The sequence below is a fragment of the Miniopterus natalensis genome, chromosome 3 (genome assembly GCF_054644295.1).
Source record: "Miniopterus natalensis isolate mMinNat1 chromosome 3, mMinNat1.hap1, whole genome shotgun sequence".
NCBI lineage: Eukaryota > Metazoa > Chordata > Mammalia > Chiroptera > Miniopteridae > Miniopterus > Miniopterus natalensis.
The window spans coordinates 95,759,418-95,772,436 of record NC_142083.1 but is presented as its reverse complement, the minus strand read 5'-3'; the positions used below and the strand labels follow the sequence as shown (position 1 = coordinate 95,772,436).

Below are 13,019 nucleotides of genomic sequence, written 5' to 3'. Positions count from 1 at the left end.
TTTTCAGTTTCTGCCTGTCTGCCAGAGCTCTTCTCAGCACATTAATGTGCTTGTCCCTCTTCCAACAGAACCTTCTCCTTACCTCGGATTGCCTGTAACTATACCTCTCTCTCTCTGAGGCTGCAGCCATGTTTTTGGAAGAAGTAGCTGCAGTCATTTCGCTCTTTCTCCCACTTCACCTCCCCTCCGCTCCTCTGCCCACTGTGGTCCATTTCTGCCTTTGTCACTTCGCCACATCTTGTCCTCTAAGATCCCTATTAACAAGCCTGGCACACTATTAGGTCCTTTATCTCCTTTACCCGTCCACACCATTAGGGACTTTGACTTTTTCCCGTTACTTCTCTGTTTTGTTTTTCTGTTCTCGCTGATCCTCCCCAGCTCTTATATGGACTCCCAACTTCCTTGCACCCCTTCAGTGTTGGCTGCTCCTAGTGACCCTGTCTAGTCCTTAGACTTCCTCCCGAGCACCACATGTAATGTTTCAGTATCCTGCTGCCTACTCAGTGTGCCCAGAAGACAGAGCATCACTCACTCTCCTGTACCCCAAACGTGCCTTCTCTTCCTTTTCTTTTCTCTTTGGCTTCTTTATTCTGGCCTGGGGTATCCCCATGCACATGACTATACAAGATATAAACACGGAACTCTCTCTTGGCCCCTTCTCTCCATGACTCTACATTCAGTGGGCCACCAAGCCCTGTGGAGTCTACCTAACTTTTCTTCAAACCCCTTTTGGCCTCAAATTAATGTAATCTCCTGACTGTCTCCCTTCTTGCTATCTCTCCTCTTTTTTTTTTTTTAAATATGTTTTTATTGATTTCAGAGAGGGGAAGGGAGAGAAAGAGAAACATCAATGACCAGAGAGAATCATCAGTCAGCTGCCTCCTGCACGCCCCATGCTGGGCATCAAGCTCAAAACCCGGACATGTACCCTGACCAAGAATCAAACCATGATCTCCTAGTTCATGGGTTGACGCTCAACCACTGAGCCACGCCGACTAGACTGTCCTCTTTTTAACTTTCTGTACTACATGGAGGGTTGTCTTTTTAAAGATAGCATTGTGATATATTGTGGCCTGGTCACTCAGGGCAGAGGTTTCAAGCTGGCCTAATCTGCCCACAGACATACCTTATTTATCCAGCATGGTGTTTTGTTTGTTTTCAGTTTGATTTCAATGCTAATATTTAAAATTCAGGATTTCTAGCTTTTCTTGAAACATCACAAGGTCTAGCTGCAGTGGGACTGAGTTTTTATTTGACAGTGTAGGCCAGAGCCATGAGCCATGCCCCACCCAGTCCCCTAATGCCCTGCAGCTGCCTGCCCTGCTGACCAGGGCCCATTGGGCTCTTTAGGACATAGCTTGTGCCCACCCAGCTGTCTGACCTCAGTCCCCTCAACTTGCCCCACTTTTGATTATGCTTCAGCCTGAACACACCAGGCTTATTTCTGTCTCAGGGCAATGGCACATGCTGTTCCTTTTGCCTCAGATTTTCACATCACCACCTCCTTCTCTTCTTTCAGCCTTCAACTCATCTCCTCAGAGAGTGCTTCCCATTGCCTGGGCTCCAGCATGTCACTCTTTTCAATACCAACATTTTGGAAACATCCTAAGAGTTTTTTGTGTCACTCTTTCCTCACCAGACTATAAGCTCTTGAGGACAAGACTGTGCCCATATTGTTTGTAGCTGTATCTCTAGGATCTAGAATATACCTGGCACAAAGTTGGCTCCTAAAAACCATGTTGATTGATTGATTGCCTATTGGATTTGAAGTTGTAACCTCACAGAATCTAAACTCCCAGCATGGCATTGAAAGGCCACTCAGGATGTGGACTCACTGACCTCTCGAGCTTTCCTGCCTTCTGCTTTCTAGCTTGCACCACACCTTAGACTCTCCAAACAAACCACACCACTTGCTTCCCTGAGCAAGCTCCTTCGTCCCTCTGGAACCTTGCAGAATCTGCATCCTTACCCTTCACCCACCCCGCTTACTGCTAACTCAGGAATCCCCTCCTTTGAGAGTTTTCCCTAATTACTGTGCACAAGCTGTAGTCACACACACAGCTTGTGAATTGGGGCTCCTCATATATGCCAGTTAGTAGCCTTGACCACCAGAACTGCTTTGTCAGAGCAGCTATCATGTCAATTGTTGAGTCATTTTCTTCTCTTTCTCTTTCAATAGACTTAGCTCCTTGAAGGTGGATACTGTTTTTATTTATCTTGGTATCTCTGGTACTTTGCATAGTGCTGAGTCGGTATTTGATTACCTGTATGGTGACCACAGTCTGCAAATTGAGCTTAGCAGGAGTCACTTCATCAGCTAATTGGAATCAGTGGAATTTGATAATACAGGGTAGTAAACTAACCTGAGTACTTTAAAAAAAATTTTTTAATCTTCACCTGAGGATATGTTTATTGATTTTAGAAAGAGAGGAAGGGAGAGAAAGAGAGAAACATCGATGTGAGAGAGAAACACTGATCTGTTGCCTCCTGTATGCAACCCAACGAGATCCAACCTGCAACCTAGGTATGTACCCTGACCAGAAATCAAACCCGCAACCTTTGTGGTGTACGGGACAACACTCCAACCAACTGAGCCACCCAGCCTGAGCCTGAGTACATTTTAAAGCAGAAAATTAGTTCCTTAGTTTTCCAACTTCCTTCTTCTAACTGACTTCTTCAGTTTAACTTAGTGAGCCTACTTTGAGATGAGAGAGCATAGTTCCGGAGTTTGTGACATGCAGACCCTCACGTGTTCACAGCCACATCTTTTTGAAGATGGACTATACAAATTTCCACAGCTCTGCAGAAGACTAATTATAGGTTACAAACAATGTGAAGGAATCTGCAGTTAAGTTAAAATGAAGACAGTCTGTTCTTTTTTCTTGTTGCCTGGTTGGTGGTAGAAGCAAAGGCATCTCAGTGGGTGGGAAGAAGCAGAACAGTCAGACTGAGTGATATGACTGAAGGCAGACCCTGTGGTCAGGCTCTGTAAACAATAGGCTATCATTAGTAGGTGCTGGCTCAAGCCATGGGGCCCTCATCTATGGACCCTTGGTTACTCATTCATTCAGAAAAGGGAGCTCCTCTGATTGGGTATATCTCAGTGCCAAGCAGTGAGTGTGTGGAGGGTTCTTTGCCTGCACACCCTTGTTCGTATCTCTGCCACAGGGCTTGGACCCCAGGAGTACATGAGTGGAGTGGGTCAGTCTGCCTAAGACATGCATTTAAGTTAGCAGACAAAGCACTGTGGTGGAGCCTCAGTCTTACATAGTGGGGCCTGTCAGGCCTCAGCAGAGAAATCAGTATTCTCAGCCAGGGTATCTTAGTGCCTTGCTAGGAAGTGTTCTTGGCCACTTTTTCAGGCATTTTTCACTTACCAAGTCAGTGGGAGAAACTAATGATTTGTCCAAGGTCTGGTCTTCAACAGACTACGTACAGGTCCACTGATTACACAGTTCAGTGTTTTTTGACTTGAAGTTTGCTTTGTGTGTCTAGTTTAGTAGGCTGGTTCATTCACTTAGCAAATATTCCTTCTGTGCACCCAAATCATTCTAGGCTCTGAGGATGTCCTGGTGGACAAGTCGACCAACAACGTGCCCCCTCTTACGGAGCTTCTATTTGAAGAAGGGGAGACAGGCAGGACGGTCTTAAATATACATATCTCCATTTCCAAGAGTGCTAGGTGCTGTGAAGAACACGGAGATGGTGGTCAGACGTGGGGGATGGACTCTGGTTACCATTTTTGGGAAGGCCTGAGGAGTTGACATCTGAGAGTGACCTGAAGGATGAGAAGGAATCAGTCACTTTAGTCACTTAAAGACCCTGGGGAAGAGCAGCCGGGAAGGGGGAACAGCTTGTTTCAGGACCATCAGGGTCACTGTGGGTCAGGGGCAGAGCCATGGAAGGTGTATAGAACATTCCAGGCCCTGGTGGGGAGTTGGGTTTTGATCTGAGTGCCTGCAAGGCTGGGAGGGCTTTAAACAAGGAAATGATGGCATTGGCTCTAAACCGGCTTGATTCAGGGATTGTGAACCTCTAAGGAAAAGCAGAAAATGATGATTCTCCAAGGTTCTGCTTTTTCATGTTTCGATTTTCTTAAAATCAAGAAGTTGTTTCTTCCTGTGTTGTTTCTGATTTGCAGGTGGGGGAAGAAACTGATCATCGTTGCCTCTCAGGACATGCGTTACAGGGCCTTGATAGGCTTGGAGGGTGACCCTGACCTGAAACTCCCAGACTTCTCCTACTGCATTTTGGAGCGATTAGGCCGGTCCCGGTGGCAGGGGGAGCTCCAGCGAGACCTCCACAGCACTGCTTTCAAGTAAGGCGGCAATTTTCAACTGGTGTGCTGCAAGAACTTTTAAAACATGTAATACCTGACTATTCAGTCAGGAGCGCTGACCTCTTTTCCCTTAGATTGTTCAAATAGAAAACCGAGAACAGCTAACATAATAGCCATCCAGGGGAATGAATCAAAATTATACCTTTGTTGTTGTTAGATCGGGAAAAAAATTTTTTTTGGTGTACCAAAGAATTTTAGTAATTTATGTGTCATGAGATGAAAAAGGTTGAAAATCACAGAGGGAAGGGGACTTGCTTCTCTGCTTTAATGATAGGGCTCACTGTTCATTATGCCCTGTGTCTAAGCAGGAGCCTGCTGACTAGTCTCCCCGTTCCTCTTGTCCTTGTCATCTCAGCAGTCCCTATCCATGGTGATTGGGAGCACGATGCTTTCTTTTTGAAGAGACTCTGGGGTTACTGTATAATTTATTGTCCAAACCAGACATTGAAAGTGGAAGGTGGAGCTGACCAGAAGGGACGCCAAGGAAGTGGGCACAAATTGGGGCCATTTGGTAAACCAGGATGTATGGTCACCCTAATTATTGGCCATTATAGGATTAGAGATCCATGCTTGATTCTCTCTTCACGTTTTATCAATCTCATTGTCTCCCATCCCGGCCATCCCTTCCCGCTCTGTTTGCCCTGGCCTCTACTTCCATCTGCCCACCTACCTCTCCTGGAGGTCTGGGCCCTCCCTGCTCCTAGGCTGAGGCCTGGCTGTTCTTTCCAAAGCCATTGTCTCATGAAGACTGTTCCCTCACTTTGTCTGGATAGGAGGTGTGTATCTCTGGTATTTATGTCCAGGTGAGAGGCTCTCTACATTGGTAGGTGAAAGCAACCAACAAAGCAAAATGACACTCACCCTCTCCTCCAGGGTTGATGCTGGGAAGCTCCACTATCACAGGAAGATTCTGAACAAAAACGGGCTCATTACGATGCAGCCGCATGTAATACGGTTGCCCAATGGAGCCCAGCAGCACTCAATCCTCCTCCTCCTGAACCGGTTTCATGTGGACAGGTAAGTGTTATGAGCCCAAAACACTCTTACATCTACATTGCAGCCATTGTATTATGTCATTAAAAATCAGGGGTCAAGCCTGGCCAGCATGGCTCAGTGGTTAAGCATCGACCCATGAACCAGGAGGTCACAGTTCGATTCCCAATCAGGGCACATGCCCAGGTTGCAGCCTCGATCCCCAGTAGGGGGCATGCCGGAGGCAGCCGTTCAGTGATTCTTATCATTGATGTTTCTCTCTCTCTCACTCTCCCTCCCTCTCTCTGAAATCAATAAAAACAGACTTTAAAAATTATCTATTAAAAAGTCAGAGGCCAAATCAGAACACTACTTTAGCATTTTAAAAAGATATTTACTATCTATTTCTGATTATGAAAAATAAGTAATGCTCATTTAGAAGACCTGGAAATTATAGAAAAGAAGGTAAACAATACCTATGCCCCACAGCCCAGCAGTAGGGATAATTAATATTTTGGTGAAGTTTTGGGGGAATGTAAAAATGAAAGTAAATAAGTCAAATTTGATTTGTTGTGGTGAGAGAGTTGAGGTTGAATTGTATCAATTTAAAATTATTATATTTTTGCAACATGCAGTCATGGTAATCAACCTGTACATGAGGTAGTGAGGTTCTACTAAATGATTACTCTGTTGCTATTTAGCTGTATATCATAGTCAGATAATATGTCAAACTGATAAAACAGTCCTTTCTGAGGACCAGGGGTCTCTGAGAGTGAGCCTCTGACTCTTTAATCCTCCCTGTTGGCATAGGAATGGGGGAAAGAAATGTTCCGCCACCCAGAAGAGAGGTCTCAGCCTACACATCACCCACCCCATGCCCTCCTTTGTGGGAGGAGCAGAGTCCAGGGTGGGAAGGGTTAAGCTGGTGCAGGGCCTGGAATGAGTGCCCTTGGGTGAGTCAGCTGTGAGCCCCAGTGGCTGGCCACTAGTCTTCCTTGCTGGAGGTGGGCAGTGTGTCAAGGGAGAGTTGGGGGCAGTGGGCAGACTCTTTCCCTGGACCACAGGGACTGACTCTGTGATTCACCCTTCCCGAAATGACAGAGGCCTTGCCCTCTACCCAGTGGCCAGGTGTACCTTCCAAAAGGGAGGTAGGGTAAACACTCAGGACTAAGTATAAGTTTTAAAGTTGAAGTACCCACTACATAGCACAGGGATTAACCCAAAGGAAGTGCTTGATATGCGTGTGTAGACTATTGACTAAGGATTTCCAGGAGTGAAAATGTCATTCTGAACTTGCTTCAAGTCCATGTTTTAGAAATAATATGTTAGAGAGAATTATACTTTGATAACTCGCATTTTAAGTATTTAGTCATACTGTCCACTGGTTAAATACCTTTATCGCCAGACTCATGACTGGTATGTAGCCTGTGATCCACAAAGAACAGAGGGTGGTGGCCCCTGTGGGAGAAAGAACAATGAACTAAGTCAAAAATCTTTTTAAACCCGCTCTGACTTAGGTAGTCACCTGGCCTCTCTGAACCACTGTTTGCTCTTCTGTGTGATGGCCATAACATAGTGCTCGGTACTAGTGCTGTGCAGTGACTATCTGAGTCTTCATTTATTCTTTCAACATTCCTCGAGAGGCAAAGAAAATGGAGAAGTGGATACAGTCTCTGGATCCTGTACATAAGCTCTCCCTGCCCCTAGGCCTGTAGGCCGTTAAAGCCAAGCTCTCCTTCCCCAGCTTCACTGGCAACAAGGCTCCTTCTGCACCCCTCCTCCAGCCTTCCCCAGGCACACACAGTGAGGAGCCCTTCTCTCTTGAATAGTATAGCTTCCTTTGGTAGCTTTTAGCTTGGAAGCATTTTTTGTGACATCCATTTCACAATAAAGATGCAACATTAGGATGGATCCATCACTCCAGTGAAGTCAGGAGTAGAAACCAGGGCTTCGTGATCTAGTGAGGAGAACACTGAGTTGGAGGAATGTGAATCTTAGGAAAGCTTAGTAACTTATGTTCTTTAGAAAATAACCTGTCCTTCCTCACCAAGTGATTAAGAAGGAAACGTCAATCTAAACTTTAAGGTGTTATCAAAATGTAATGCACTTTAAAGAATCATTTCAGTAAAGTTTTAGACATAGAGTCTAGTCTGTATACTGCCACTAGTTAGGCACCCTTGGCTGTGAGACCAGACCACGCATAGCCCCAGCCTCTCTAGCCGTAAAGTTCAGGAGTTGGGCTTGAAACCTTGCTTTGAAAAATAGGTGGTCTTTAGCAGGTTTGAAAAACAATCGTTTTGTTTCCCACAGGAGGAGCAAATACAACATCCTCATGGAGAAACTCTCGGTGATGCTGAGCACACGCAGTAACCAGATGGAGACACTCGGAAAGCTGCGGGAAGAACTGGTGAGCTGCCTGGGCTTCCCGTGTGCTGGGCTGAGCTTACCTGGACCACAGCCTGGAGGTCTTTGTCTGGTGTAGATCAAATGAATTGCAGTTGAAAGCTTGTTGTGGACTTTACTATCCCTAACTATGGAACAAGTGGGGTTTTCCTTTGTTTCATAAAGCAAAAAATTGCTTAGTCCCTAACTTACATCCTTCTTGCCTTTGACAGACTTCCATTGCCCCCTGGGGTTTGCTCTAAGACCTGCTATAAAATTTCATGTGGAGTGGTCAATCTGGGCATATAGATTTACTTTCATTATTAAGCTTATAATTTTGTTCCCAGTGGTTTTATAGTGGCATAACGGTGGCTTTACTAAGAAGGAGGTGAGATGACATGGGGAGAAAATAGTCACTGACCTGCTTGGTCACTGGGCCAGAGAATCGAGGCAGTGAGGAAGTGAGAGTGAGAGGAGGAAAGCACAGAGGTGATCTGCTTCCAGTCTGATTGGAACAATCTTCAGTGGCTGTTAAGAAAAAGCCAAATTAGAAATGGGAGGAAAACAAAATTGCCCTGTAGGTAAAACAGAACTTGAAACTTAAAATTTTAAATCCAGATTATTGGGTAACAGGAATTAGTCCGCAAAGGAACATGGTTTAGAGTCTGATAATAGACACCAGGACAATCCTGCTCACCTTGTGCTGTATCAGGGAGGCTCGAGTCTCTGCCTTCGTGGTTCAGAGGGGAAGGGATTTGCTCCCTATCGCTAGATTGACTGCATGCGCAAGTGTCTTTAAAGCAGAGCTTACAAACCAGGCATGTGGGTCATATTTCGCCTGTATATCGTTAAAAATATGCTTGATCTAGCTTTTTTTTTTAATTGAGAGTTTACCCAAAATATTTAGATATCCAGCATCCCTTGAAATATTGGAAGCTCTGGCGAGCCTGGGCCTTCAGTCTCTCATGACAACAATTAGCTGGAGCCAGCTGTGCACTAGCCAGTTTCCCACTCCCCAGGCCCCCTGCTTCTGTCACCTCTCAGACACCGAAGCAGAGTCAGTGCGACTTGTCCTTATGTGTGCACTGCTGTTTGTGGTAACAGAGAAATATTTCTCTCCCTGAGTCTCTATCAAAAGTAGAAAAATAGCCCTGACCTGTTTGGCTCAGTGGTTAGAGCATCAGCCTGCACACCGAAGGGTCTTGGGGTCAATTCTGGTCAAGGGCACCTACCTCAGTTGCAGGCTCGATCCCCCACCCTGGTCAGGGCATGTGTGGGAGGCAACCAATCACTGTGTCTCTCTCACATTGATATTTCTCCCCCCCTCCCTCTCCCCACAAAAGCAATGGAGAAAATATTCTCGGGTGAGGATTTTAAAAAAAAGTAGGAAAATAAACAGAAGACTGTTAAGGCCTTTAAGAGACCCTGATAGAAATGAGGAAATTCCTGCATGCTTAGTGGACGATTATCTCTGCCCACTGTGTTTTTATATTTCTTGTCCCACCCATGCAGATGCTGGAGACTGAAACCCTCGGCCTTGAGTCACTCCGGGGGGGAGCCTGGGCCACTCTGGTCGCAGGCCAGCATTGTGGACTATCTAAGCAGCGAGATTTAACTGTTACAGGGCATTGTTTCATTTATTCATTCAACAAAACTTGAATAGAGTATTTACTTTGACTCAGAACTATGTTCCACACTAAGATGACAAAAATGAATGAGGACGACAGGTCTCATGCTGTCACAGAGTAGCCTAACTGGAGGGGCTGGGATGAGCACACACTGAGGCTTAGAAAGGTGTCTGAGCTCCGCAGGAGAGATCTGCTCTCTTCAGAGAGCTGGGAGCTTTATAGAGCTGGACAGTGAAAGTCCAGTGTTTCCAAAGTAGACAGGAGAAATGGCGTTTCAGGTGAGGGAGAAATGGCATTTCAGGTGCGGGAGAATGGCTTGCGCAAAGGTATAGGGCTATAGGAGCTGTGGGACTTTTAGAGGTCAGCTGGGAGGGAGAATTGGGGCCACGTAAGGAATGTCTTGAGTACCAGACAGAAGACTTGGAACTTTAGCCTTCAGCCTGATAAAGTGCTGGTAGCAGTTTAGAAGTGGATCAGTCAGAAAAGAAGAGGGTTCAGGAAATGAACTGATGGACCGAAAAGAGATGGGAAATGGGACAGTGAGGTAGATGCTCTTGCCTCAGGCCCAGTGGGTGACTGGCTGGAAATGTCTGGGAGACATTTTGGAAGTGACACTAGCAAGACTTGGTGAGTGACTGAAGCTAGGATGTAGAGCTGAGTGAAGGAGTCTTGTTTGGTGTGGATGAGCACCACTCAGGAACTTGAGGGCCCGCTCATGAGACTAGGGACCGTGTCTTCACTGCTGAGCCCACCACCATGAGGAGGGTGTCTGGCCCACAGTAAAGACTCAGCAAATAGTTGTGAATGAATATATGCATAAAGTTGAGTACAGAAAGAGGAACAAGTTTGGGTGAGGATGAGATAAATTTGATTTTAGGATTTATTGAGTATGAGAATCTTCTGGGATATTCACTTAGCAGCTGGAAATAGAGGTCAGAATGACCTTTTCAGGATTTAGTGAATACTTGTCCTGTAGATGAGGTAGATGAAGTTAACTATAGATGTTAACTTTGGGCGGGGGTGGGGATGGGGCTCCTATTGTGTCTTTCTCTTTTTGCTGGGCAGATTGTGTGAGTTCTGAATGGCAGCTCCCCAGAAGGAAGGACTACATCTTACTATGGGCCAGGGCTCAGGACCATATGTTGAAGGCTGGGGTTTGATGGATGAGTTTCCAAAGGGCCTTTCCACGATGCTAGAGGGAAGGCTAGATTAACGATAGATGCCATTTCCAAGCCAGTGCGTTTGAATGAGCTGTATGCAAGTCATCTGTATTTCTTTGATAACCATACGTTCTGCCATCCAACAGCTAGAGTGCTGGCTAGTCTGAGAGCTCATTTCACATGTGTGGCAGCAGCAGCCCACAGACATTCGCCTCCTCTCTGTCTCCCAGAGTGTAAGAGGAAACCTGTAAGACCTGACTAACAACTCTTAGTCATGAGTGCCTCCTGTTGTTCAGTCCATAACTTCCAACAGTGGTAACTTACCTCACTATCAGGTAAGCAAAATCAAATGCCAGCAGTGGCAGGGAGGGCAAATTAAATGAGCCAGACAGGTCAGGTGGAGAAGTATGGGTTGATATCAGTATGGATTCAAGAAATATTTAATATTATTCTTAACTGTCATAAGAGAAAAGCAGCACAAAATTGGTGATAAATGGAAACTGACCTTCAACCTCACTGTGCAAAGGCCGCGTGAGAGCGTGAAGGCTCTGGCACCATGGAGACCGGTGTGCCTATCTGGAGGGAGCAGCTGTCCTCAGCTCCCAGTGGCTGCTGCCATGAACACAGTCCTAGGATTTATTGGCAGATTTTGTTTTTCAAGAGAAGCCAGAATGTGGATTTTTATATAAAAAATCCACTTCGTCTCACTTTTCAGTGTTGGCAAGTAAATTCCTTTGATATGAAAAGATATAGCCAGTACTGGAGGCTGGTTGCTGGTAACCCCTGCAGTTCAGATGCGCTTGCGGTCATTTTGGTTGTATCCCCTTGTGGAAACAAGGGAGGGGTGAATGATGAAACTGCACAGATAGACTAAAATTTAAAGAATGTTTTTAATATTTTTTTCTATATATTCCACTGCCTGTGGGAGGTGTGTGTGTGTGTGTGTGTGTGTTAATGATTAATATGCTTACTTGATTAGAATCAAAACAGTTCGAAAAGGTATACAGTGAAGCCTCCCTTGTCTACTTCCCTGTGCATCATTCTCACCCCTTGCAGGATCTCTAGGAAAACCTCTTTCCCTGTCTTGTAATCAAAAGGTGGACTTGTTAGCATATTGCTCCGGACCGGTTTTCTTCCCTTGACAGTGTAGCTTAGCAGTCTTTCCTCATTCATACCACCAGTGTGTACTCATTGAAGATGATAACTTAACTCATTAACTCAGGTCTCGAACTCATATTCGTTTACATGATTCTTTAGTTTTCGACACCTTTCTTGTACCTAACAGTAGCTTTAAATTTTGTTTTGGCAGGGACTGTGCGAGAGGACATTTAAGCGTCTATACCAGTACATGCTGAGTGCTGGTCTGGCGAAGGTGGTGTCTCTTCCCTTACAAGAGATTCACCCTGAATGTGGACCTTTTAAGACAAAGAAAGGTAAAAGCAGTCTCTGCTCTTTTCCCTGGGCTGCACAGATGGCCTTCACTCTGCCCTTCTAAGCTCCAGCTGTCACTCTGATCATGTCTGCCTGCTGTGGGATGACTTCACCTGTCTTTTCAGCTCTATTCCTCTGTGCCTGGCTTAGGATCTTCTATATAAAAAGTGCGCAGGAAATGTCTGCCAAATGAAAATAATTCTAACTTCCAGCAAACATCTCTATGTGGCTGTCCGTCTAACATCTCAAAGTCATGGTGTTCAAAGAACCAGTTCATCTTGTCCTTTTTGCACTAAGCCACTGAAGTGCACTGTGCCCACTGTGCCGAGTGATCACATTATCCGGGTAGTGTCACCATTTTACATATGAGACAAATAGAGATGCTGAGTAACTTACATAAGGTTGAGCAATCCACAAGCAGGAGAGGTAGGATTAAATCTTCTAGAAAAGTCAAACTAAGGGCAATGGCCTATAAAACTTTAAAATCTTCACTAGTCCTTTATTTTTCTCTATTCCTGATTTTTGTCCCATGCTGTTCACCTCTCCTGATTAACCAAAAAAGCTGAGGGTCAGAGCTTTCAGTAAAAGATGGTACATTCTTCCCAAATCCCACTCTAGGGATGGTAAGAGACGTAAAAGGAGTAAGCCCACAAGTACAAAAAGAAGAGGACAGGATATGGCAATAGAGAGTCATCAACAACATTTTGGTGCTCAAAGGCAGATGGACAAATGGTAACTGACTGAGTGGACTGGGAAAGCTAAATGCTTGATAAGGGCAATAGCCAGGAATTGACACCTCAAAACCGGAAATCAACTGAAAATTTGGAGATTCTGGTACCTTTGAAAGCACAGGCATGGATGGAGTCGGAGACAGGAGAATTGGTCAGTAGTCTGTGAAAAGCCATATGTACCCCGGGCCCCCTCCCATCCTGTGCACAGCCAAGAAGGAACCCTTTCCCACAGGGACACAGGTCTGGTTTCTCCCAAGAGAAGATGCGCCAGAGGGATTCTAGACTCACAGAGATGAGACCCAACTAGAAACGGCACTGTGCTGAAAGCGGGGGTTGGGTGACAAGTGACAGTCTCTGTACACTAAAAGGTGAGAGT

At 45.5% G+C, this 13,019-nt stretch overlaps 1 protein-coding gene across 1 annotated transcript in view; it reads left to right on the top strand.

The window, feature by feature from the left end:
• GTF3C1 (general transcription factor IIIC subunit 1) overlaps positions 1–13,019 on the top strand; it is a 68,692-nt gene that overhangs the window by 3,989 nt on the left and 51,684 nt on the right. Inside the window, 6 exon segments of the mRNA XM_016216232.2 lie at positions 4,142–4,161; positions 4,164–4,276; positions 4,278–4,318; positions 5,213–5,356; positions 7,622–7,718; positions 11,791–11,914. Coding sequence (XP_016071718.2) covers positions 4,142–4,161; positions 4,164–4,276; positions 4,278–4,318; positions 5,213–5,356; positions 7,622–7,718; positions 11,791–11,914 — 539 coding nt within the window.